The sequence below is a fragment of the Coffea arabica genome, chromosome 7c (assembly GCF_036785885.1).
Source record: "Coffea arabica cultivar ET-39 chromosome 7c, Coffea Arabica ET-39 HiFi, whole genome shotgun sequence".
In the NCBI taxonomy this organism is placed as follows: domain Eukaryota; kingdom Viridiplantae; phylum Streptophyta; class Magnoliopsida; order Gentianales; family Rubiaceae; genus Coffea; species Coffea arabica.
The window spans coordinates 2,607,473-2,632,111 of record NC_092322.1 but is presented as its reverse complement, the minus strand read 5'-3'; the positions used below and the strand labels follow the sequence as shown (position 1 = coordinate 2,632,111).

At 38.9% G+C, this 24,639-nt stretch overlaps 4 protein-coding genes across 8 annotated transcripts; 2 read left to right on the top strand and 2 right to left on the bottom strand.

The window, feature by feature from the left end:
* Positions 1-678: 678 nt before the first annotated feature.
* LOC113697915 (uncharacterized) lies at positions 679-2,398 on the top strand. 3 transcript variants are annotated; one of them, XM_072057118.1, is made up of 7 exons: positions 679-858; positions 955-1,076; positions 1,213-1,265; positions 1,400-1,463; positions 1,584-1,626; positions 1,728-1,775; positions 1,888-2,009. In XM_072057118.1, the coding sequence occupies exons 1-7, from the start codon at positions 778-780 to the stop codon at positions 1,954-1,956; spliced, it is 480 nt and encodes a 159-aa protein (XP_071913219.1). In that variant the 5' UTR covers positions 679-777; the 3' UTR covers positions 1,957-2,009. The 3 variants fall into 3 exon arrangements, with proteins under 3 accessions (XP_071913219.1, XP_027073331.1, XP_027073330.1); XM_027217530.2 differs by having other exon boundaries at positions 680-858; positions 1,894-2,009; XM_027217529.2 differs by having other exon boundaries at positions 683-858; positions 1,953-2,398.
* Positions 2,399-4,531: 2,133 nt separating this feature from the next.
* Positions 4,532-8,373, bottom strand: LOC113697920 (receptor-like protein kinase FERONIA). The gene has a single exon (XM_027217537.2). It carries the CDS (start codon positions 8,229-8,231, stop codon positions 4,650-4,652), a length of 3,582 nt encoding a protein of 1,193 aa, XP_027073338.1. The 5' UTR covers positions 8,232-8,373; the 3' UTR covers positions 4,532-4,649.
* A 3,911-nt stretch (positions 8,374-12,284) lies between these two features.
* LOC113699387 (ABC transporter B family member 27-like) lies at positions 12,285-19,720 on the top strand. 2 transcript variants are annotated; one of them, XM_027219735.2, is made up of 18 exons: positions 12,784-12,916; positions 13,069-13,190; positions 13,901-13,972; positions 14,066-14,101; positions 14,187-14,261; positions 14,668-14,792; positions 15,269-15,368; positions 15,634-15,805; positions 15,891-16,009; positions 16,096-16,206; positions 16,338-16,482; positions 17,206-17,338; positions 17,715-17,790; positions 18,076-18,141; positions 18,249-18,356; positions 18,494-18,601; positions 18,706-18,903; positions 19,208-19,720. In XM_027219735.2, the coding sequence occupies exons 2-18, from the start codon at positions 13,134-13,136 to the stop codon at positions 19,427-19,429; spliced, it is 1,923 nt and encodes a 640-aa protein (XP_027075536.1). In that variant the 5' UTR covers positions 12,784-12,916; positions 13,069-13,133; the 3' UTR covers positions 19,430-19,720. The 2 variants fall into 2 exon arrangements, with proteins under 2 accessions (XP_071913217.1, XP_027075536.1); XM_072057116.1 differs by lacking the exon at positions 13,069-13,190 and having other exon boundaries at positions 12,285-12,916.
* A 394-nt stretch (positions 19,721-20,114) lies between these two features.
* On the bottom strand, positions 20,115-24,048 carry LOC113699339 (uncharacterized). 2 transcript variants are annotated; one of them, XM_027219636.2, is made up of 10 exons: positions 23,743-24,048; positions 23,377-23,506; positions 22,669-22,807; positions 22,366-22,578; positions 22,110-22,248; positions 21,396-21,546; positions 21,185-21,294; positions 21,003-21,100; positions 20,833-20,902; positions 20,115-20,577 (listed from the first exon to the last, which is right to left on the bottom strand). In XM_027219636.2, exons 1-10 carry the CDS (start codon positions 23,833-23,835, stop codon positions 20,494-20,496), a joined length of 1,227 nt encoding a protein of 408 aa, XP_027075437.2. In that variant the 5' UTR covers positions 23,836-24,048; the 3' UTR covers positions 20,115-20,493. The 2 variants fall into 2 exon arrangements, with proteins under 2 accessions (XP_027075437.2, XP_027075436.2); XM_027219635.2 differs by having other exon boundaries at positions 20,297-20,577; positions 21,003-21,118; positions 23,743-23,979.
* Positions 24,049-24,639: the final 591 nt, after the last annotated feature.

Genomic DNA, 24,639 nt, shown 5'->3' with positions numbered 1-24,639 from the left:
ATTATTAATATTGCTTTGAATCGCTCAAAAAAGTTTCTTTTTCTTTTTTGTCATTCGCTTGTCAATTTGAGCTGGTTAAGGGAAATCATGAGCTTCAGCTTCAAGGCGAATACTAGTCTTCTTTTCCTCATTTTGTTCCTCATCCTTGAGGGAGACGTGGCAGGAAATTCAGTTTCTTCCTCCATAAAGACTGCAGATGCATCGAGCAATGGTACCTTGAGTTGGGTGGTAGGGAAGTGAGGAAATGGGGGTGAGAGGGTGATAGAGAGGTTTGGGGCTTGAGATTTTTCACATATAAAGAGACAAAAAAAATATGCGTTTTCATAAAGGTTTAAGGCTTGAATTGCAAATTAAAAGGTCCAATTCGCACTTGCCATCTAACAGTCTCTTTGGGTGTTGGTCACTAAGACGTCTTTTTAAGTTTTGGTGAAGGTGAAATACCAAGGATTCGATCATGGCCTCTCACCAGCCACTATTTGTGGCTTCTCCCTTCTCCCTTCTCCTCCCCTCAGATTAGTTAGAATAAATTATACAAACTATTATCATTGCTAGCAAAAAAAAAAAAAATCGCACTTGCCATCAAATGTTCGAAGGGGTATTTCTGTCTTAAAGATGGATAGACTGCAACAAAGTAAAGTTAGGGGTCAAAGTGAAATGAGGTTTTCATGACTGGGGGTTTATTGTAGTTAAACAAATTACGGATTCACAACCGCTCGATAGGTTTTTAACCGGGGAACCAAGAAACTTTTGTCGGCGGCGAAAGAGGCGAGACAAAAGATGAGCAACAGAAAAGGTCCCCCAAAGCACCAAAATCAATTTGCCTGGAAGCCCAAGGCTGGTGTTAAAATCAACGAAACCGTAATGTTCACCGCCTTCTCTACAAGTTTTCCCCTCTTTATTTTCGTTTGGGAAAAGAAAAAAAAGTAATGGTATTGCTATGACTAATGATGGCAGGAATTAGGAGGGAAGTTCCGGCCATATTCAGAGGTAACCGGAGTATGCCAGAGATGTAAAGAACAGATTGAATGGAAGCGCAAGTACGGCAAATACAAACCCCTCACTGAGCCCGCTAAATGGTACTTACTTACCTGGTCTCTTTTCTCTTTTCTTTAAATTTATGTAGTACTAAAAGATTGGTATTGAATTATTGATGCGCAACTCAATTTTGGCTACGGGATTCATTTACTTATAATCTTATTCTTTGGGATTCAGTCAGAAATGTTCCAAGCGGGCTGTTCGACAAGCTCACCATAATCTCTGTAATGGTTAGTTAAACCTTTCTGTTTGGTTCAAAATTCTTTGTTCGCATTTCTACTGATTCGTTTAAATGTTTGTCGTAGTGTGTTGAGTAATATTTGATTCTTAATTGCTTGGCTGAAATGCTTTGTAATATTACCAGCTTGTGCTAAGGAGAATAAAGTATGCGCAAAGTGCTCATGTCGGGTTGGGCATATAGTTGGGAGGTAAAAAGATACATGTCAGATGTTACACCCAAAGGATTGTGTATAAGCTTATGTGACTATGTGTTTGAGGAAAGCAATTACGGGTTTTTTCAGGAACTTATGATTTTCTGTAAATTGCAGAGACCTCTCAGAAAAGGAGACTGAGCAGAAGACACTAGAGGAGGTTTGTTTACTGAGCAGAGAATTTTTCCCTCCGTAATGCTGGAGGTTTGGACTTGGGATTTTGTTCCTTTAGAAGCTAATTATCTTTTTATTTGGTGATAGGCGATCAAGAATGCTAGGGAGAGAGAGAGGAGAACTCTCCTACGGACGGTAAGATAATGCACAAAATCTGGATTGCATGCAGTTCGACTTGTCATTGAATTAGTTGATTCAGATTCTCCATTAATTTGCAAGTGTGCTGCTTAATGCTAATTGTTTTTAGTTTCAGGACATTGATGTAACTGCTGTGCTAATTTGTTGTGGTTATTGTGATTCAATGCGAAACAGATGAATAAAGGGAACCCCCATAGTTCAGTAAAAATGCCAACTAACAATGATAGCAAAGCTGGTGAACTCTTCAATGCTTCATCACTTGAGGAGGAATACTCAGAGTTCAGCCGGGATGAGGATCATGATAACGATGATGATGAGGATGGGGGTTTAATCTTCAGTTGAGGTTTACCATGGATTTTGAGGGCAACTTAAAGTTACGCAGCACCTTTTGATATTCAGTAATGACTTGTGATTACTTCTACCCAAAATTTTAAAAAAATTTTTTGAAAAAGACTTCTGGATTATTTCCTCTTTTAGATGAGCCTACGCATTTTCCATGTCTTGTGCTTATATGATTGAATATTTTCCTCTTTTCTTAAGTGAGAGTTTGTCTATTCCGTCGTGTGATGTTGGAAAACTGTTTAAAGACATATGAAATTATAGTGTTGTTTGCATTCCAATCTGATCTTGCATATATGGATTGGGTTAGACCTCCTCCAGGCTGTCCTGTTTGATTGGGACTATGTGCTTCAGCCCCATGGGCTTCTTCGGTAGACGGTTTTTTTGCAGAAAAGAATACATGGAGTTACACAATACAAACTTAGCTACAGAAAGCTGTTCTTTTCTGTCATTCTGGAAATTCAGTAAGTTCCCCCCCCCCTGGCCGGGGGGTTGTTGGGGCCAGGGTTTAAAAGAGTAAGGAGCCAAGTGTAGTGATTTGTGGCTGATCTTTACTCTGTGAAAGTACGTGACAAGTTCAAATGCTGTTTCCAATCTGTCTTCCAGATAAACCGATCAATAAAGTCACTAGTTGAAAATTGAATACCCCTTTGTTCCCTGTAAATTGCTTTTTCCAGCAATGAATTGCTTACAATTACTAGAACAGCACTTGTGATGATGCACAAGGTCACAAGACTGAGCAGGAGCATTCTTAACATGAAATGTTAAAGCACAAGGACAAGGGAATGACTTGGTCTAATAGTTGTTATTTCTTGTGCTTGTAGTCAGCAAGCGATTAGCAGCATAACTTTACATTTTAATAGCACTGGTGGTGTTAGTAGTTAAGATGTTCACTGATCCCTTGTATCTTGTGGCTCGCCTATATCTCCACGACTTTGAGAAGAAGATAGTACTCCTAATTGATACGGAATTTAAAAGAAGCAGTTGCTCATGAACTGTGCCATACAACCTCTGATGTGAGATCAATATTGATGAAATGATCTTGATGATGGCAACCAATTTCCATGGTTGCGTAAAAAAATCTTGGAGAAAACAGATGTGCCGACAGCCAAGTACTACTACTATTTAAGCTTGCTTACAGACAAATTCGGTAAATTTGGAATCAAGTGAATCATCTGCCGACATCAATCATGCAGAATGTAGAATCATAAGAAAAGGGTTCGCTAGCCGACACTATAAGCTTTCTTAATTCTCCTAAAGGAGCACAAAATATACTAATAAGGAAAGGATTCTTAGCCAGTTTAAGTGTAACAGCATAGGGACAAAACAACAAATAAGAATGCCTGCATAGTTGCAGTATTATTTGTCCGCAATCAAGTGGCTCAATGGTATTACTCACTGTGGTAGTCAGCGACCTTCCTGGACCCCTTTTACAGGTCTAATCCTATATCACCACGAGATCATCAGACAGAAGCTTCACAAGAAAATACTAGCATACATACACTGCTGCAATGGGATTAAAGAGATACAGCAGTTTTATTTTCCCTCGTTTTGTTGCTCAGCCTCGGAGAAGACTTGGGAGGAGCTTCAGCTTCTTTTTATATGCTCAACAATGCACGAGTGTCGTGCAATGGCGCTTTTGCAGACTGCTTCTTCGGCAGCCGGGGAAATGAGGAGGATTGGGAGTCTCTCTGGCACTATTCTGCAGGTGGCAGGTTGCTGCTCCAACAAGGACAGGCAATTTCCTACGGCGCTCTTCGGCGGCCGGCAGTTTGCAATGCAGCTCAGTATGCTAATTGCATCGTGCCAGTTAATATGAATAATAGACCATGTACAGCCTACAATCGCTGCAAGCGTGCGGGATAGCTCGAAGACGTACGTTTGGACAAATCAAGCCGAGAAGGCTATTTCATTGGGGGAGTATTTTCCAGTCTTTAGGTGAATTGTAATTCTGAATATCGTCCCGGTTTTGTGCACTGAAAGTATGGACTCCGCAAGTTTGCATCTCCCAGATCACTGCGTGTAATGCAAATAATTCAACTAGCACAAGGCTGCGTTTCGATTGGGGGATCTAACGAAGAATTTAAGAAATTCTCTCAAATTTCTCTACTTGTTTACATTATATTTAGGAGGTATTTGGATTTATAAATTATCAATTATTCTAGTATTTAAAATATATTTTAATAGTTGGTGTGTTATAAACTCAAATGCCTATTAAGCAATCCAAACAATTAAAGCGATTTGAATTCAAATCTTTCATCAAATTCCTCGATCCAATAGAATAGAATTCACATGGCCTTTTTATTTTTCTAAACTATCTTCTGCCGAGTTCTAACCAGGCATGTTAGCCAGTTAAACTTGATGCTTCAAAATAAGCTGCCCAGATGTTTGTAACCATCCCATCTATCGTATAATTTCCGTACAACAAGCTTAATTAGCATTAAATAGCACACATAATTACAGAATGAAGTGAACATTATTGGTAAACATCATACAAAACTGAACTGCATTATCATGTCAGCTACTTTGCACTTAAACACCCTCATCATTGTCTGACGCTTCTTGCAGCTTAAGCGCAGCCTCAAGACTTGCCACTATGTCATTCATTGATGGTCGTTCAGAACCCTTATCAAGCAGACATTTAATGGCTGTTTCTGCAAATATCCTACAGCATTCAGGTGCTATTTTACCAGCTAGGTATGGGTCAATGTTGCTGCCAGAGAGGTTGTTTCTTATGCCTGATTTTATCCACTGAGCCAGACTTACATGATCCTCATCCAACCAATGAGTTGATTCTTTAGTGGCACAGAGTACCTCAAACAGTAGCAAGCCAAATGAGAATACGTAAGATTTTTCTGTTAATCTGTCATCCAGTATATAGTCTGAGTCCAGAGAACCCAAGTCACCTCTAACAATTGTATGCGCACCACTGACACCTCTTCTTCGGGATAACCCAAAGTCTGAAACCTTGGCCACCCAGTTCTCGTCTAACAAAATGTTGGTTGACTTCAAGTTGCGGTGGAGATTCGTTAGTTTAACAGTGGACTGGAGATGGGACAATCCTCGTGCTGCGCCAATGCAGATTTGAAGTCTCCGCTTCCATGGGAGTGGATCCTTGTTAGGGTCACATAAATGATCATGGAGGCTTCCATTGGCCATGTACTCATACACAAGCATCAGTTCAGGTTCATCATTGCAATAACCGATCAGAGTTACGACATGAGCATGTCTTAGTGAAGGGACCATTTCCATCTTTGATTGCAATTCACGTGCCATCGAAAGTCTTGATTCTCTACTGCTTGATCGTCTGACCGCCACAATTCTTGGGATATCATCCACAAGGCCCTTGTACACACTGTCCAAGCCTCCAAAGCCAACGATGAAACTGTTCTGGAAATTATTGGTGGCTTTTCGTATCTCTTGGATGTGGAATTGGCGGAGCCCTTCATGTAGTGCTGAAGCTTTCGTTTTTGATGGACTTCTTGGCACAAGCCCAAATGGATCCCACCACCATCTTGATGATGTTGCATTGTTGGAACTGTTATCCTTCTTTGAATTCTTGAGAACATAAGTTTCTTTTGTTCCAGGAGCAGCTCCTGAAAGCTCTTTGGAGACGTTCTGCTCCATTCCTCCATTGGAGGGGTTAACAGATAATTCATCCAATGAGAAAACACCATCACTTTGTTCACTGGAACTTCTTGCAACGTTGTTGATATCATCGTCTTCTTCTGCCTGTTCTGTGGAACCTGGGCTCTGTTGCAGCACCAATGCTAACTCAAGGGGAATGACAACGTCAGCCATAGCAGGCCGTTCATGTGGATGCGTATCCACGCACCTCCCTGCTATTCCAACAAACACCTTTAAGCAAGCTGGGGAGATTTGTCCTATCAGATTGCGGTCGATGAGGTTATCGACTTTTCCCTTTCTTATGCAGTATCTTGCCCACGCAGCTAAGCTGTGTTGCTCCTCTTCAAGTCGTAAGTCCACAGCTGGCCTTCCAGACAGCACTTCAAACAGCACCACTCCAAAAGCATACACGTCAGATTTTCGTGTCAATTTGCGAGTCAAGAAATACTCTGGATCTAAATAGCCAAATGTCCCTTTGACATTGGTACTCATATGTGTAATTGACTCGTTAGGTGCTCCCATCTTTGACAGGCCGAAGTCTGAAATCTTAGCCACCCAATTCTCGTCCAGCAGAATGTTCGAGCTCTTCACATCCCGGTGGATTACCCTCTGTCGAGAGGTGTGAAGAAAGTACAAACCACGTGCAGCACCAATACAGATCTTAAGCCGCTGTTCCCAAGAGAGAGGAGGAGCACAACCACCATGCCTACCAATCTTGTAAAGATGATCAGCAACTGTTCCTTTTGGCATATACTCGTATACCAGTATCATCTCTTGACCTTCATTGCAGTAACCAATCAGAGGGACAAGGTGCTCATGGCGGAGCCTGGATAGCATCTTTATCTCTGTCCAAAACTCCTTTTCGCCTTGCCTAGACTCTGATTTCAATCGCTTAATTGCAACGGTTGTAGCTCCTCCATCAATGCTTCCCTTATACACTCTACCATATCCACCACTGCCAATGAGGAATTCATGACTGAAATCGTTGGTTGCTGATCGGATCTCATGAATTGAAAATAGGCGGCAAAATTTTTCTGAGGATGACGAACGTAGGTTCCTGGCACTAGTTTCTGAAAGCCGCCTGATATAATACACAGTGACATTCAACAAAGTGATTATGACAGTCAGCGCCGTTGCAACTGCATTCTTACGGCCAAAAGACAGTATCTTTTTGTCCTCTTGTTTCTGAGATCTGGAACTCCGTACAAATTCTATGGTCCTCATGCTTGCAAGATTGTTATCAGGGTTGCTCAACTTGAATATTTCCATCCCATTGAGGATCCCATCTGTTTCTTTACCGCTTAACACCAATTTTGGCTGGAAGGTGATGTTTAGATAACGCTTACCTTCCATCCTATCTCCCTCCATCAGCACAACATAGTCCCTGTACACTGCAACTCCATGTTCAGCACCCCATTTGATGACATCAGCATTATCTTCAGCGACTTGATTATTTATGATAATCCTGAACTCTCTCTCACCGCACTGCGTTATCCCCAACTCAAGCTCTGAGAAATGGAGCCTAATCAAGTATCTAAATCCCAAATCCACTGGTATTTTCCACATAAGATTGCGCCTTCTCAAATTCGTATGTGGAACCATTGACCTGGCAGTTTGATAGACTTTCTTTGGTGCTATATACGATGGTGCCCGCGTATACTTGATTGGAATGACCCTTTTAATTACAAGGCTTCCGTTTTGTGGCAAGTGATTGAGGTCTTCATCCCATGACCGGAACATGCCTCCATCTTCAACAGATGCAATGGAGTTTCCGCCAATGTTTAACCGCTGAATCATCTCAAGTGCGGTGCTGTTGTCGATGAAGAATCTGTATTTCTGGCCAACGACAAAGGGTCCCAGGCCATCATCCGGGGTGAAATAAAGACCAGCAGGCATGCAGACAATCTCAATACCGTTGACAAATGCATATCGGTCATCTGAAGAACCTTCGTTTCCTTGATCTGGGGAGAACGTTATGCTCAATAGTTCATCTTCCTCTATATTGACACAGAATTCTCTAGTAAAATGCCCAGCCCCTGAAGCACCAGCAGCAAGGGAACCATTGAAGTTGCTGAGAAGGGTGTAAGGACCGGCTTTGACGGAAAAAAAAGCTCTAGACTTCTTGAAATTCTTGTATGAAACAGGGTTGAAGTGCAGACGGATGATTTTCTGGCCAGGCTTGACGGGGAATGTGTAGGTGAAGTGGTGATGAGATATGCGTGCGGTCAGGTAGGGGACAGCATCCACGGAGGCAGCTGGATGGTGGTTGACTCTTGACTTGGTTGATTTGCCACTCAATTGCAGCAACGTGGAAGATTTGGAACCGGTATCTCCAACCCAAACGCGGCCATTGGATGCAGTTAAGATGCCAGAAGAACCGCTGGAAATGGCTAAGTTATCAAGAACTGGGATATGACTGGCAGAGATGGTTGTGAAATAGAAGTGCAGAAGGAAGAGGAAAAGAAATGATAGTTTGGATACAAGCATATTTCAGGTATTGATTGCAGAAATGGTACTGGCAAAGAATGGATTTTTTCCTTGTTCAAGTTGCTTGGAGTACTATAAAATCATTAGAATGTTGCGGGAGCCTAAATGAAGCTGCCGCGAAAGAAATCAGTCAACTCGTGCATGCAAGTCTTCGTTATCCAAGAATTGGAAGTTTTCCTTTCCCTTTTTTTTTTTTGAAGAAGAAAAAATAATTTTGATGTGTTACACCATCCACCCATTCTTGGTTTTGAAATGTCTCGTAATATTCTCAGAAATTCAGAGGAATTGTGCACAGACTATGCTTATAAACGAAACGAAGGCGGCTGCTTGATTCTTGCTGCTGGACCATACAAAATTTAAGGTTGTGGGGTAGCTGCATTTGAGTTGGTCTTGGCACACTGGGACTTTGATCGATTGCTGCTAGTGATTGATTCTCCTAGCGAAGAAATGAAATGCCTTCTGGAGACAATAATTTATTTCCTTTATTTTTTTTTCTGAGAAAGTTACAAGTAAATTAATTGAGGAGGAAAGAAAGGCTTACTAATAATAAGCTAGCTAGTATTAATTTAATAATAAATTATAAGAAGCTTCCAAAAGTAAAAGTAAACGCGAAACTTAAACTGGCCCTGCAAATGCTTTTCTGAATAGATGGAGTATATTAGTAGTAGACAGTAAGTATTTTTCTTCTTCCGTCGTTTGATTTGTTATTGCATCGGGTGGGTGGGGAGAAATTTCTGAGCTTGTTTGGTTGCGTGTCGCTATTACGTACTAAAAAAACTTTCTAATACATTCCCCTTTATTCTTTGCAAATTACTATTTATTTATATCTTGTTTTTTTGGAGCTCTCTCTGTCTCTCTCTATACCATCATATGATGAAGCTTCATATATTAAGCTGAAACCACATATTCCGTTTTTCTTAATCGTTAGTACTAACGTAGCAAACGGACAGAGATCCTAGTGAGCGGCTCGACTCGAGCTCGAATTCAAAATATTAAACTCGTTAACTCAAGAGTCAACTTCAAAACTTGAGTATATATATATATATTTTTTTTTATTTTTTATATTTATTAATAAAATTACATATATATTCATAATATTTTATTATTTATTAAGAAAAAATATTATTTTATTTATTTTTTAAAAAAATAAATTTTTTTTTTAGCTCGAGTTCGAAACACGACTCAATTGGTAACTCGTCGAACTCAAACTCGAGTTTGAATTTAATAAAATTAAGTCGATACTCGACTCGATTAATCAAAAACTCGACTTGATTCAGTTCGTTTGCAGCCCTAATCAGTACTTAATTGAAAAAAAAAATGGCAAACTTTTTTTATTTTTTTGAGCTCGAGTTCAAAGTTCAAACTCGACTCAATTGGTAACTCGTCGAATTCAAACTCAAGTTTGAACTTAATAAAATTAAATCGAGACTCGACTCGATTAATCGAAAACTCGACTTGACTCAGTTCGAGGAGATAAACTCTTTGAGTTTGAGGAGATAAACTTTAAAGTCATAGTCCAATATTTTCCACTTTGCCATCACAGCACAGCTATAGCCTATAATAAAGACTGATCTATGAAAACCGCGACAACTTCGATTCCAGTCTAGATTTATATATAGGGCTATCATATCATATGTGAATTTGCGTTTTTGTTTAGTTACTGTAGTAGAATGCATTTTACGCGTGGGTTTCATTTATCTACTCCCACAGGATGATTTTTAACTAAAACCAAAGTAAAATGAAAAAGAAAATGAGCTTTTTTCTTTGGGCTGGAGGCCGAAAAGCCTGCATGAAATTTTTTATTGTTCAGGTAGATTGATTCCAATGTAAATTAAGACATTCGATCTTCCGTGGAGAGGAAAAACCAAGACTTTAATGGGCTTTGGAGGCTCCGAGGCCCAAGTTCTTATTGCATACCGCTGTGATGTGAGTATGACCATTCAATGCCGTTCTAAAACCAGGCTATTAAGGTCAAAAGCCGAGCTCATTTTGGGCTACTCCGTTGGAATGTACTCCGCCTTGTCGGCAAAGGTTTATGGGTCTGATCAGGAGGGTGATCAACGTGGGCCTTGGGAGCGGCAGTGGACATCAGGGAAGAGCGCCACGCGGCCCACCTAGAAACATTTGGCAGGGAAATGAAATTCGTAGTCCAGGTACGACTAGAAAAGTGGATGCCGACCAAGAATTTAGTCACATTTTTAAGAGTGAAACAAACTGTTGACAGAATAAACAACCACGTTAAAAATTCACAATCTTATTAGAAAAGGAGCTGTTAATTAGTCTATCAAAATTAAAGAAAAGAAAGAAAGAAAGAAGAAATTGCTTTAGCCTCTGACTTGGGAGTGAGAGGAAAGCAAAAAAGTTTTTAAAAAAAGTACTATTACTCCAAGTTATCCAAAGGAAACTGGAATACACAGAAAGACAACTCATCCATCCCACCAATGTTTTGGACCACAGGCAGGAACGGTTGCATTTCCGGCGATTTTGTGTATTTTATACGTTACGTAACTTTATTTACACACGGCATAACTTTGTTTACATAACGTGTAATTTTAGAACAAATTTTTATGGATCCCATATACATTGTTAAAAATGAAGTACAATAAATGATCTGGATCGTACAATTTTTTTAGATCAAATCTTGACCGTGAACCGCGCATGTCACCTTTTTTTTTAGTTCTAACTGGGTGTGAAAGATTTCCGTGATCACCGTCCATACAAGAATATTTTATTTTATTTTTTTGTTGCTTGAACCTGGTACTCCGGGCCTGTTGGACCAACAAAGACTTTTACGATAGAAGACATAAATTATTAGTGCCCTAGGCTAGTACTTAACAGAGCCTTTGGTCCCTCCTCAGAACCCAAAATAAATAAATAAATAAATAAAAAGAAAACGAAGTCCGTACAATTAATTAGTAGTACATGATAATGACGAAAAAGATTTCGTCAGTGGTAAAATTTTCTTTCGAGAGCATAAAAGATTCGAGTCTATTGACAACAAATAAATTACAGGGGAAAAACAAGAAAATGCGGGTTAAAAGCAGAATTACGATCTGGTAATTGTCACTTTCACTTTTGCCGTCTTGCGGACGTGGAATTAGGTTCCTAGATTCAATCACGCCCCGAAAAAGACGTTTGCATTAAAGAACAGTGAATATTATATTGAGAGCTTCAGAAGGACGATGAGGTACAAGAGACGTACGTGAAAGGCACTTTTCGCGAGTTGTTGTCACATGGGGCCACGACAGGACGACTCGACCCCCACGCACCCACCCACGCCTAAAGTTGATTTCTTCACTTCTTGTCTTCTTTGCTCTGTCCTCGTCTTCGTTTCCTGTATCTTTTCCTCATAGTTGAAACCTTCCCTGCATGATAACGGAACCCGTGGATTCTGTTGTTAGTACTACCGTATTATGTTTTGTTTGATAAGCTACGACTCATATAGGGGATAATGTACTAACATTTATTACTGCTATAGTCAAGGCTTCAATTAGAGTAATAAAGCCCCCAATCATTAATCATGGGGTGAATGATTAAAAAAGGTCACATCTTTTCTAGTAGAGCTGCATTATCTTGATAGGATTTGGCATGGACCGCTTCTTTTCCTTTTAGGACGTGAGGACTGCATTGGTAGATATTATTGACGAGCAATTGCTTTTGTAAGTAACTCATGTTTTCGAGAGTATGTTTTGATCGTGGCAGGAAAATAAAAAAAATAAAATAATTAAATACACGCGAAAACTGTGTTAGTAATTACTATAAGAATTTTGACGAGAATGATCAGTAATTACTACAGTGACGATCGGAGTGAAAACACTCAGACTTTTTTTATAACTTAAACCACAGTGATGACCGGAGCGAAAACACCCAACTTTTTATTACTAAGGAATAGAGACTTGTGGGGGGACAGGGGAGAGGTGAGAACTAGACCATATTATCTGGGACTAGACAGCAAGGCGTTACTTGACGAAGGTCTTATTATTGCTTTCAAAAGAATAGAAAAAAGGTCTTATTATTGCTTTCAAAAGAAAGAAACCAACCTCGCATCGACCCGTAACACTTTGCATGAAAGTTTGGTACTAAGCCCGCCTCAAGTAATGAAAGTTAAGTCAAAAAGGGGGCGAATGAGGCAAAAATCGTTTCTTCCTTGATTGATTAGTGTTTGGTCCCGAAAGCACGTGAAAATCTCAACGTCTCAACTCCTGAGAGTGAGTGAGAGATCAACCTCTCTATGAGTATTAGCGTTCTGGTGGTAGCATTTGATTACATTCTATAAAATGTGTGTTGGCATTATAACTGCCCTTCAGGTCGAGGAGGAGGATTCTTGGTTTGGTGGTGGGATTATTATTCACTAAATTCTAGAATCAATAGGATACCTTGATGGGATTTTGACCCAGTAATAATCCTTGCGTCAGCGTAGCTTCCATAGTCCGCGAAGTTTTCATTTTCTTTTTCTATTGGTTTTCTTGGAAGAATTTTAATTTAGGTCAGCTCCTAGTTATCTTCTGGGGAAGGAAGCCAAAGGAACATTCATTCTTTGGCTTTGAATTTCCTTTAATTGTATTTGATTATTTAACTAGCTTCTTCAGTTATTACTTTTCATGGGGAAGAAACAGCATTTGGATTGGACGTCGAAGTCTATCATGTCCACTGGTAGCGAAAGAGTCTCTCTTTTGAATAAACAGGCAAGCTTTTTCATCAAAATTTCTGTCTTTCCTTGTCTGTTTTACTTGTTCCGGGGATCCTCTAATCATCTGGTGTATTTTGTTTTGATTCATTGATCACGCATTGTACCCTTTTGCTATGTGAAATTTCGTGTTGCTTCTTGTTGTAGCAGTACCGTGATTTTGTCGACTTACTCGATGGCTTGCATTATCTTACTTTTGGGGCATTTGGCAAGGCATGTTGCAGCAGCCAATTTTGGTTGGTGCTTTTTTTCTGCACCGGCAGCTACACATGGTGCGTGAAACATGGTGGAGGCCAGTACGGTCTAACCTGCTTCAAGGGCTAAGTCTGATTGGATTTGTCAAACCTAATACACAGCGGTCTTTAGGGAGATAGTACTTATATGAAGAACTTCATGACTTGAGAATTTTGGCTTTAAACTTTTACTAGCTTTTATACTGGTGTTTTGTTGTGTTTATTCTTCTAGAAATCCTGGGAACAGGTATTTCGCCTGAAATATCCCTACTGGAAACTTTGCATTCTGATTTCACGATACCAGAGCTTAACAATGACTAGCCTTGTTCATCGACTGATTTGTGCTGATCAGAGAGTAGATCCTTCACGCTAGGAAATGGCTAATCTTTTCATTTTGTATTGCATCAGCATTGGCCTGGACACAAATGGAAGCTATAGTGACTTTGATCTGGACACTTGACTGGAAATGATTATCATTTCACAGTTTGCTTACTTTACAAAATGCACCTCGTCCCTCCTGAATTAGAAGAATGGGTCGTTGTCCTCCTTGTAATATATACCTATCAAATTTGCCTTCTTCTTCTTCTTCCTTTTTTTTTTTTGGTGAAGGGTATTATTAATGTTGTATCTGTTGAATGCTATATGAGAAATCATGTTGCATGGTAGATTATCAAGTGCTTCAGATACATAACTGCGGTTTATTTGTTCATCTTAAATTTGACAGGCTTAACTTACCTTTCTACCTGTAGGCTAGACTGAAGGAAAATGAGGATGGTTCCCCTGATGCTCCCAAGACAGACCTGGAGCATGGTGCATTAGAGGTAGTTACATTTCTGTTCCTTGATTCTGCATCTCTTTGTGCACTATGTAGTAGGTTTGTTCTAATAATGTTCAAATTCTGTGGCAAAATTCAGGCTGCAAATGTTGGATTCGGTAGAGTCTTTTCTCTGGTGAGTCTTGCATTAGCTGTGATGACTAGAATGGAGTCTCATTGGTGCTTTTACTAACACTTCATGGTCTCTTTGAAATGTGTAGGCAAAGCCAGATGCTGGAAAATTAATTGTTGCTACTATAGCATTGCTGATAGCATCCACATCAAGCATTCTCATAGTACGGTATTTTGCGTACTGATTCATTATCCTTCAGCAAAACTCTGCACTTAATATATGCTCATCTTGATTATTCCATTCCCAGTTTTGATGATAACCCTGCTAATCAGTGTTCTAAGAATGGTTGCTAAAGGATTGAGATATCATCCATTCCATGCCCTGTTCAGCAAAGTTCAAGTTTCCTTTTTCCTGTTCTACCAACCCATACTGTATAGTTTCCTCCTGGCTGGATTTCTTTTCCTTTTATTAGTACAGATCATAAACTTCTTCTGATTAGCTATCTTCCAAAATTAAGCCAGATTGAAGTTTCTCCATACATAACAGTTTCCTGCTCTCTTGACAAAAAACCTTGCCAATTTTCAAACTTTGTAGGATTGCTCTTTAACCATATTTGTATTGTGTTGCAGCCAAAGTATGGTGGCATGATTATAGATATTGTAGCAAGGGATACGAGGACTCCTGAACAGCAAGCTGAAGCGCTAGATGCCATCAAGAACACAATTATAGCTATCATCTCAATAGTTGTCATCGGGTATGGGTATTTCTGTTGTCCTCACAACCAAATTGATATTCACAAGTATTTCTAATGTAAATACAATTCCCTAGTCAAGTGTGAAGATTGGAGAAGTGGGCTTTTAATAACGAACTTAATTTCAAGGCTTAACATGAGTACATGTATACCTGATAGCATTCTGGTATAATTTCAGCAGTTTGAACTGATAATCTATATGCTTAACTCAAATAATTTGTGAATTCAGTAGGATGCAGTAGATCTGTTTTTTTTCTCTAGATATCAAGGGGGTCTGATCAAAATTTATCTTTAATATCAGGGAGGTGGGTGAGGGGAGGGGGTGGGGGGCTGTTGTGTTTTTTCCATGCGCTAGCTTTCATTTTTCATAAAAATAGATAAGCTGAGGTTCACCTGCACTCATTCATCATCAACCTCTTTTTCACTGCTATCTTTTATTCCGAGCACTTCTCGGGTATCTCATCCTCTATTCTGTTCAGTTCGGTATCAACAGCAATTCGGTCTTGGTTATTTGCATCAGCCAGTGAAAGGGTGGTTGCTCGTCTAAGGAAGAATTTATTTAGTCACCTTATCCAACAAGTAAGGCTTCCCATTGTTCATTACCTTTGTGAAATACATGCATCTTATAGTACCAATCCACAACCTTCCTGATAAATTGGTTGCCAAAATTTGAGAACCATGAATCTTTTAGTAAAGAACATTATACTGTGGTGGTTGAGACAGTAAGATGGCAAATTACTGTGGTGGTATAGATTTGGAAGATTCTGACACTTACACCTCAAAATTGATGTTCCTTGTGTCCAACTTGGACATTGGTAAAGTGCTGATACAAAAAATTCCACAGGAAATAGCTTTTTTCGATGTTTCGCGGACAGGCGAGCTTCTCAGCAGGCTATCTGAAGACACCCAAATCATAAAAAGTGCTGCAACTACCAATCTTTCAGAGGCACTACGAAATGTGACTACTGCAATCATTGGAATTGGATTCATGTTCACATCTTCTTGGAAGTTAACATGTTAGTGATTAATGGTCTTTCATCTGTGCTGCAGTATCCAATCTGTATGCAGTTGCTTACTAAGATTTTCTGTGATGTTCTATAGTGCTGGCTTTGGCTGTCGTGCCTGTTATTTCAGTTGGTGTTCGTAAATTTGGCCGCTATCTTCGGGAACTTTCACATGCTACTCAAGCAGCAGCAGCTGTCGCTGCCTCAATTGCCGAGGTTTGTGTTTATTGTGTTTGACTGAGATATTGTGTAAAACTTACCAACAGACAACAAATTAGTTTGACTAGTTAGTTAACCTTTAGGAATCATTTGGGGCCATTCGTACAGTGAGATCTTTTGCCCAAGAACAGTATGCAATAGCAGGTTACTCTGAGAAGGTTGATGAGACATTGAAACTTGGACTCCGACAAGCAGTCAGTCTCTTTTCTCCACTCTGTACTCACAAAAGATTCCATAGCCCAGATACTTCTCCTCTGTTGTTAGTTTTAGATGCACAAATGGAGTACCTTTGATGTCTGATTCTCAAACTAATTATCCATCACAGAAAGTGGTTGGACTATTCTTTGGAGGACTCAATGCTGCATCAACATTATCTGTCATAGTAGTGGTGATATATGGAGCTTACTTGACAATAACTGGCTCCATGACCACTGGATCTCTAACATCCTTCATTCTCTATAGCCTCACAGGTAAATCTCTTGTTCTTTATTTGATACCATTCCACTTTAATAGCCAAAAGAAATTATCCAAGGTTATGAAATCGTTTATTTTCTCTTTGTGATAGAAATATTTAAAAGATTTACTCAGAAGTTATCTTTACGTTAAGTGTTTTACATAGACATCTGGCAACTGGAGGATGATAACTTCTATTAGTTCATGAATGCACCCAAAAAAAAAGTCCCTACTTAACAGTCAGATCTTGTTTCAACTATTGAGGACCAAACTAGAATTCCATACTGAAAGGTTTCCTTTATTTATTTATTTATTTTTGGCAAAGATCAAGCTAGATCTACACCTTAATAATATCATTATCCAAATGATAAGGTTAACTAGGAAAGACTGTCAATGGGAAAGATACTGGATAAGGTAGTAAAGGTGAAAATTATAAAACTCCAAGCCTGGAATATTTATGCAGGTTGTACTTGGAGCTGATGCCATTTCGTATCTACATGACCCTAGTAGAGGCTGGATAAAACTCCAAGCATGGATAATTTAGTAAAGGCTTTTATGGAAGGAGGACACCTTGTTGGATGATTTATTATCTTAAATGATCTAACCTGCTCCAAAAGTTCTCCATAGCCTTGCAGCAGAATATTGCATTTTTCAAATGGTTTCAACAGTTAATGTTGCATGGTAAAGCTTCAAGTTTTCACATTATCATTGCCTTTATTGACTGAAAACTCCTTGTGCAGTTGGGTCCTCAATATCATCATTATCAGGATTATATACAACAGCTATGAAAGCAGCAGGTGCAAGTAGGAGAGTTTTTCAAATTTTAGATCGTGTCTCTACCATGCCTAAAGCAGGAGATAAATGTCCCATGGGGTTAGCTTCTTGTCTGTTGGACATACATGAAAACTTGCTTAAATAACAATCTAGATTTAAAGTGTTTCCATTAACATGTGATTTTCCATATCAAGACCCTAAAGCAGTATTTTGATGAATGGAACGTGAAGATGAGGAACCACGGTGGGGGACCGTGACCCATTTCAAACTTTTACAATTCTTTCCTTTCCCTGTTTGTTGGAAAAGTAATTTTAAGTGTTTCTAGGGGTTTCCCTCGTAAAGATTGTTGAATTTTCCCCATAAACATGCCCTTTTCCGCTTTCAGAAACCACCCTAAACTAGAAGAAAGAATCCCGTTGTAGGTGCATAGGATCTCTGGCTTTGGTGCTAATTTGATATTTGGTCTTGTGATCAGCAATCCAGATGGAGATGTGGCATTGGAGGATGTCTGGTTTGCTTACCCTTCTCGTCCGAGTCATATGGTGCTCAAGGTATGACATTCCTTGATGAACTAAAATTTCTCACATTTAGATGAAGCAGTGAGATATTGAATGTCTGTTTCTTATATTTACAATTTATATTCATCCTGAGATGATGCTTTGTTTGAGTTCTTCATGAAGATTAGATCGAAAGCTTTTTTTGAGTAGTCTTTTCATTGATAGTATATATCAAGATCAAAATGACAAAAATTTATGTACACTTTTCCTGGAGAGATGATGAAACATTCATGTTTTCATGTCTGGATTACAGTTGAGTATGTTCTGTAACAAATGCAGGGAATAACCTTAAAACTGAAACCCGGTTCAAAAGTAGCCCTGGTTGGTCCAAGTGGCGGAGGAAAGGTATTTTCCTAGTTCTTTTATCTTTTTGCTGTGAAGGCGCCTTTTTCTGCATCTGAGGAGCTTTTTGATATATTATCTCATCAAGCAATCCCATATTTTGATTGCAGACAACTATAGCTAACTTGATTGAGAGATTTTATGACCCAATAAAGGGGAAGATTTTGCTTAATGGAGTTTCCTTGGTTGAAATATCACACGAGTATTTACACAGGAAGGTATTCTAGTCCTGCTATCCCTGAAGTTAGTTTCAGAAACACTTTAAGGTTGTTTTTTGAGCAATTTATAACACAATAACATTGTGTCCCCCAATACACTGAAGTTTTGTGCTTCTTGTCTGCATGTCTACTTAAAGATCAGTATAGTGAGCCAGGAACCTGTTCTTTTTAATTGTTCCATAGAAGAGAACATTGCATATGGTTTTGATGGCAAAGCAAGCAGCACAGACATAGAAAATGCTGCTGTAAGTACCTCCGTGTTTCTATTTCATGCTTTTGTTTTATGTTGTGATTTCTTTGCCTGGGCATTTGAGTCACTGACTAATACTAATGGGATTAAATACTGCAGAAAATGGCTAATGCACATGATTTTGTTGCATCGTTTCCTGATAAATATCAAACTGTTGTTGGAGAACGTGGATTGAGGTTATCAGGAGGCCAGAAGCAAAGAATTGCGATAGCAAGAGCTCTCTTGATGAACCCAAGAGTTTTGCTATTGGATGAAGCAACAAGTGCTCTAGATGCTGAGAGCGAGTACCTTGTACAGGTGAGATTAATTATCCTGTCGTAATTCCTTTTTGTATGAAAACTCTATGATTAATATGCTCCTAAAATTCGTGTTCCAAATTGGGCAATGCTATTTTATTGTCATTCGTGAGTTGATGTTAAAGTCTTAATAAAATTTTCAGTACCTTCTCCATTTATAATCAGTGTTTTGTGTTCAGTGGCTAGTAGTTCTGCATTATTTTTCTCATACCATAAGTAAATGTTACTGTGAGGATCATTTTGCATCTTTTTCATGTCTCCAAACCAGTTCCAGCATATTCCGCTGACTTGTAATTTATGTACAGGATGCCATGGATTCTCTAATGAGAGGCAGGACTGTTCTGGTCATAGCACACAGGCTTTCTACTGTCAAAAGCGCTGACACAGTTGCAGTCATATCTGATGGCCAGATAGCTGAAAGTGGCACCCATGAAGAGCTGCTGAACAGGGATGGAATTTACACTGCATTAGTGAGGAGGCAATTACAGGCACCCAAAAGCGACACTGATCTTGTAACTTTGGAATGAAGTGCACTGGAGCAGTTCACCAAAAAGTGAACTGAGCTAAGATCATCTGTGGTTCCTTTGGAATTTCCGACAGTGCAATAGTAGGATCCTTCAACAACAAACTACTGGAAGCAAAAGTGGACAGAACTTGCATATCTTATGTTCCCAGCAACCAGTTCATATTACCGTTTGTAACCAGGAAAAGGTTGCATATTTAGTGTATTATGAAAGAAACAATTACTTACACTGATTGCCCCGTGTAACCTTTCGGAACAAAATGAGATTTTGTTGGTGTGAGTGAACCAATTTCCAGTTTCGATGAAGAAATGATGTATGAAAAACTGGCCATGCGCATCTACCAATTACAAAAGAAAACACAAGGCCTTTCATAATAACAAGAGTTGGATGCAAAATGGTGCGAATGTCTGCCAACGTGTTCGATTCTGTAGAAATAAATTATCAGTACTCAACAGTTTTCCACCGCCCAGCATCAACTCTCTTTCAAAACATGGTACATCTCTTCTGGAAATTCCTCAAAATCTGCCATAAATACCTCATAAGTATGAACAGGTGCTCTTTTGTCGTAGCTTTTAGAACTTTGCTCTTGCACTTAAACTAGAGTTTTTCCTCTGTAGCTTTTTAGAACTTTCATCTTGCACTTGTTTAATTAAATAGCAACGCAAGTGACACGCAAAGACATTGGTAATAAAACAAATGAATGAGATTGCTTTTGCAGCTCCCTCAATATGCTGAAATTTAGGAGGATGAGAAGAGTTCCAACGGCCCCAATTACAAAATAACATACACTGCAGAAGTCGATTGAATCAAACTAAGCAACTCATGGTCACGAGTCAAAATTGTTTCCATACAGCTTAAATGACTCCAAAATTTTGTGACATGCAACACAGATTTTCAACCTTTCTTTTTGCTGTCTTTAAATTTAACCTAAACCGAGGCTATAAAGATACAAAATGTTATCTGACATCAAAAGTAACAACAGAGATTGCGATTTTTCCACATGGAAGCCCATTTCTGTCTGGTACCCAACGATTTCCATGGACCAATGGCTGATCAACGAACAAATTTCAGCGAATCATCAATCCTTCTTGTGTGCTGTCTTCTGATATCTTGTTAGCCTGAATGGAGGTAATGACGTTTGCAATATTGGTCTGCAAAAAATTCAGCAGAAATAAATGATCCCAAAAAACACTTTATAGTTAAGGAAAACCCGGTAACAGTGGTGAAGCAGTACAAACATGACCGTCAGCTTTAACATCAAGAGAAGGTTATTACAGGCATACCACCATACACAAAAAAGGTGACACCGCTAAAGGCAAAATTAACAACTTTGGTGGTTATAAATTTCAGATTTTCAGAGTGCAGTGCCCAAAAGGAGTTTATATGACTGAAGCTAGAGAACTTACCCTCCAATTCACAAGCTTTGCTCTGAGTATTTCCCACTGGTGTGGCCCAAAAACACGCTCTGTACCACGTCTACTCACATAATAACACAAAGTAACTGCTGTAAGTGCCAACATCACATCTCACCACTGGTTAATCTGAGTAGAGGAAAAGAAAACTGCAAATTCTGTACCTCACAATTACTATTTCATTCATTTGATCTATCTTACAGTCGATTAACTTTGCTGTGATTGCTTTAACAACCCATGATTCAACCTCATCCCCTTCAATCTGTGAAAATGTCAACATCTAACACAATAAATATTAAAATGTTGCAGAATCATTAGACTTCAGAAAAGGAAAATGAAAAATCACCTTCAGTGTGTCCCTGATCAAAGAATAAGGAACTTGGCCAGATTCATTGGAGGCAAGATCAACCAATGACAACAACCTCATTTTAGCTATACAATCTTCATGAACAAGTCCTGTATAATCCAAACAAGCAATTATAGGCAAGAGTTAAACTAAAAAAAGCATGACGCTGGTACATCAAATGGACCACAACTGCACACGTATAAGATAATACCGTAGCTTTTCAGCAAAGTAGAATTTGCAGTACTAAAATCCAAGTAAGCATCCAGCCTCTGAGTCAAGAAGATCTTCAGAAGCTGATATACCAATGCATGTTTAGCATCCTTCTCCAACTGTGCCACAGCAGGCATATCTAGCAGGTCACACTAGCAAGAAAAAGCATAAAAGAATCATTATCCGAACAGGAAGAATGAAATAGCTTATCCAAAACATAATAGCAAGAGTAACTTCCAGATGCACCAGTACAAGTTGCACACAAACTAAATTAGGTCCTTGGTTTCGTAAAAGGCATACAGCTTTTCACCCTCTACAAGATTGACATATAGCTGTATTCCAAGAAGACATAGCATCTGCCAAGTTCGTCCAGTTTATCAACTATTCACATAACTATGGAAGTAGAAATACAACTACTGTACTCCAAGACCACAAGAACAAAATCTAACTTGATTGATGAGTTGTAGGTTTCCCATTCCAAGATACAAATGACTCAATAACGCTGACACATCACACAAATAAGTTCCGACGTACCAAATTGATAATTAAGTATAAAAGCATATATGTAACACTGCAGCTCAAAATTACATTAAAGAAAAAATTTAATGTAACATTTGGAGATGAATAATCATGCACCATAAAGTCAGATTCAACCAAGCCTTGGAGCTCCTCACAACCAGTTTATATGCAATGCAAAGAGACAGACAAGTGAAACCTGAAACATGTCAGGTGCCTTCACAAAATCAACTATAGCACGGACTGCTTCTTCCTTTGCTTCACTCAGAGCATATGCATCTTCATCAGAAAAGGTTGCGAGATATCTAGTGAGAAACTTGAAAGAATCCTTTGCAGAGCTGGGACCCCACAAATAGACAAATAAGATGAAATGAGACAACATACTTTGGGCAAGAGACGTCATAGCAAGTACAATGAGTACAAAAGATTAATTGACAACCTGAAACATTTCCTACCTCTTATTTTCTTTCAATGCATTAGAGATGGTGAGGAAGAGCTCTCTCTGATCCTTCACCCCAAGATTCCATTCCCTCAAGAAGCTATCTATATTCTTGAATGATGGTATTACATGTTCAGTGACTTTTCCACTGACTGCCACGCTAAGAGCTTTCATGTACACAAAGAAGCAGCTAGCTGGGTTCTCCAGCAGATTGTAGAGGTTGAACAAACTGTTATGTTTCAACAAAGAGAAAAGACTAAGTGCAAGAAAGCATCCAGGCTTACTAAGCTGATAAATAATCATCAATGGTGTGTATTACATTTTTACTCGCAATGCAGGTTTAACATTGGGCTGTTGGGTGACTTTGGAGGATATGATATCTGCCATCTTGTGTACTTGATCAAAATTTTCAGCCTTCTTAACAAGGTTGCAAATCACAGTGAAAACACACTCAAGATCTGATGAAAAAACCAACAAGTATTAGGTCACTCGTACAATTGACAAATAGAAAGCACGAGAACCTCCAAGAAAAACACACGAGAAGAAAATGTAACCAAAAAACAAAGCAAGACTTAAATACAGTAGAAGGGGTAAAAGTAGCCACTGGATAGCAGATTTTATGCCATGTACAACAATATGAACATTTGCAGAGAGAAAAATGGAGGAGGAAAAAATTGTTTATGACAAGCATTAATTCCATTCCCCAAGAGAGAAAGGTGTCTTCGCTTAATGCGTCGAAAGCCCTACAGGAATGTCATCTCACCTAGTAAAACAATTTGGTTCCTCGTGTTCTATACTCGGCAATGAGAAAATTTTGATAACTAACAGGAGGTTGCAATTCTTTAAGAAATCTATTTATTGAATCCCTAGTTCCCTATTCAATTTTACTACTAATGAAACCTCCACCCACCAAAAAAAAAAAAAAAAAAAAAAAGAAAAGAAAAAAGGAGAATACTAATCAATGTGATGATTTACGTTTCGCAAATTCATACTATAATTAGATATTTAATTTCTCAAGAGAAATTACCTTTCTCGGAAGCTTTGGAAAAGATCAAATCAGCAGACGTAAGCATGAGAGAAGCCAAATCCAGCCATCTACCTTCAATCATGCACTCCTGCGCCTCCATGCACAAGCTATTTACCTGTGCCTCCGATACCTAATATTGGCACACGCATCCATGATACGAACAAAATTTTAAAAAAGAAGTACAAAATTCAAATTCTACTCGTTCCTACGTCTAACAAATTACAAAACATACATATCTATATTTTTTTTATTGGTTGTACATATATGCATCAATAATCTCAATAATATGAGTGTGTTTGTTGAGGAGCAATCTCAGACAAGAGCTATAAGACGATGTTACAGAGAAGTGGTGAAGAAGGGGAAAACCTCGAGACCCGCATCAGCCCAGGACAGCTCGGCGGTGAATCGGACGACGGAGAGCGCAGGATCTTCCTCCGAAGTAGGAACCACAGTTGTCATTTTTCCTTTTATCTAACTTCCTTTTTTAATTTTTTATGGGAAAAACTTGCTGAGCTTCCGCAGCAAATAGCACTGGGGGATAGCCGGATAGGGCCGGGAAGGGCTCTGCAAGGGAGGAAACCCAGAGAAAGATAAAACCCTAATTTGCGGGTAGTTCAAGTACCCGAGGGAATTTTTATTCGTTTCTTCCTTTTTTTTAAATTAGTAAAGAGTATCTTTTTATTTCCTCCCCCTTTCAGGTTCATGTTATATTAAATTAGAAACCTCTTTGAACCTTTCCTGATTTTCAAGTTTTTTTTTTTTTATAAATTTTATCTCCCATGCGCTCCGTTGCGGGCATTCAAAGAAGGGACAATTGCATAAATCTCTCCTGAGGTTTCTAATAATTGCATTCACCTCGTCTAAAGTTTCAAAAAAAGCATTGACCTCCGTAACATGGAAGATTAGTGCTATTTTTTTAAAACTCAAAAAAGGCGAGTGCAATTGCTAAGAATCATAGGTGTAAATACTCAAAATACCGGATCGCTCAAAAGTAAGGATGGCAATGGGTGATGGTGACTGCGGACACCCACCCCACAGGGGACTAATAGGGAGGGGGCGGGAGGAACCCTGCTTAGAAACGGGCAGGGGATCGGGGGAGTGTACCCCCGCCCCGCCACCCGTTTTAAAAAAATAAATATATAAAATATATAGGTATATAATTATATATATATAATATATAAATTAATTAGTTACAAACTTATGATAATGATATTATTAATTATATGTATTATATAATGTATATTAGTATATATAATATAACTG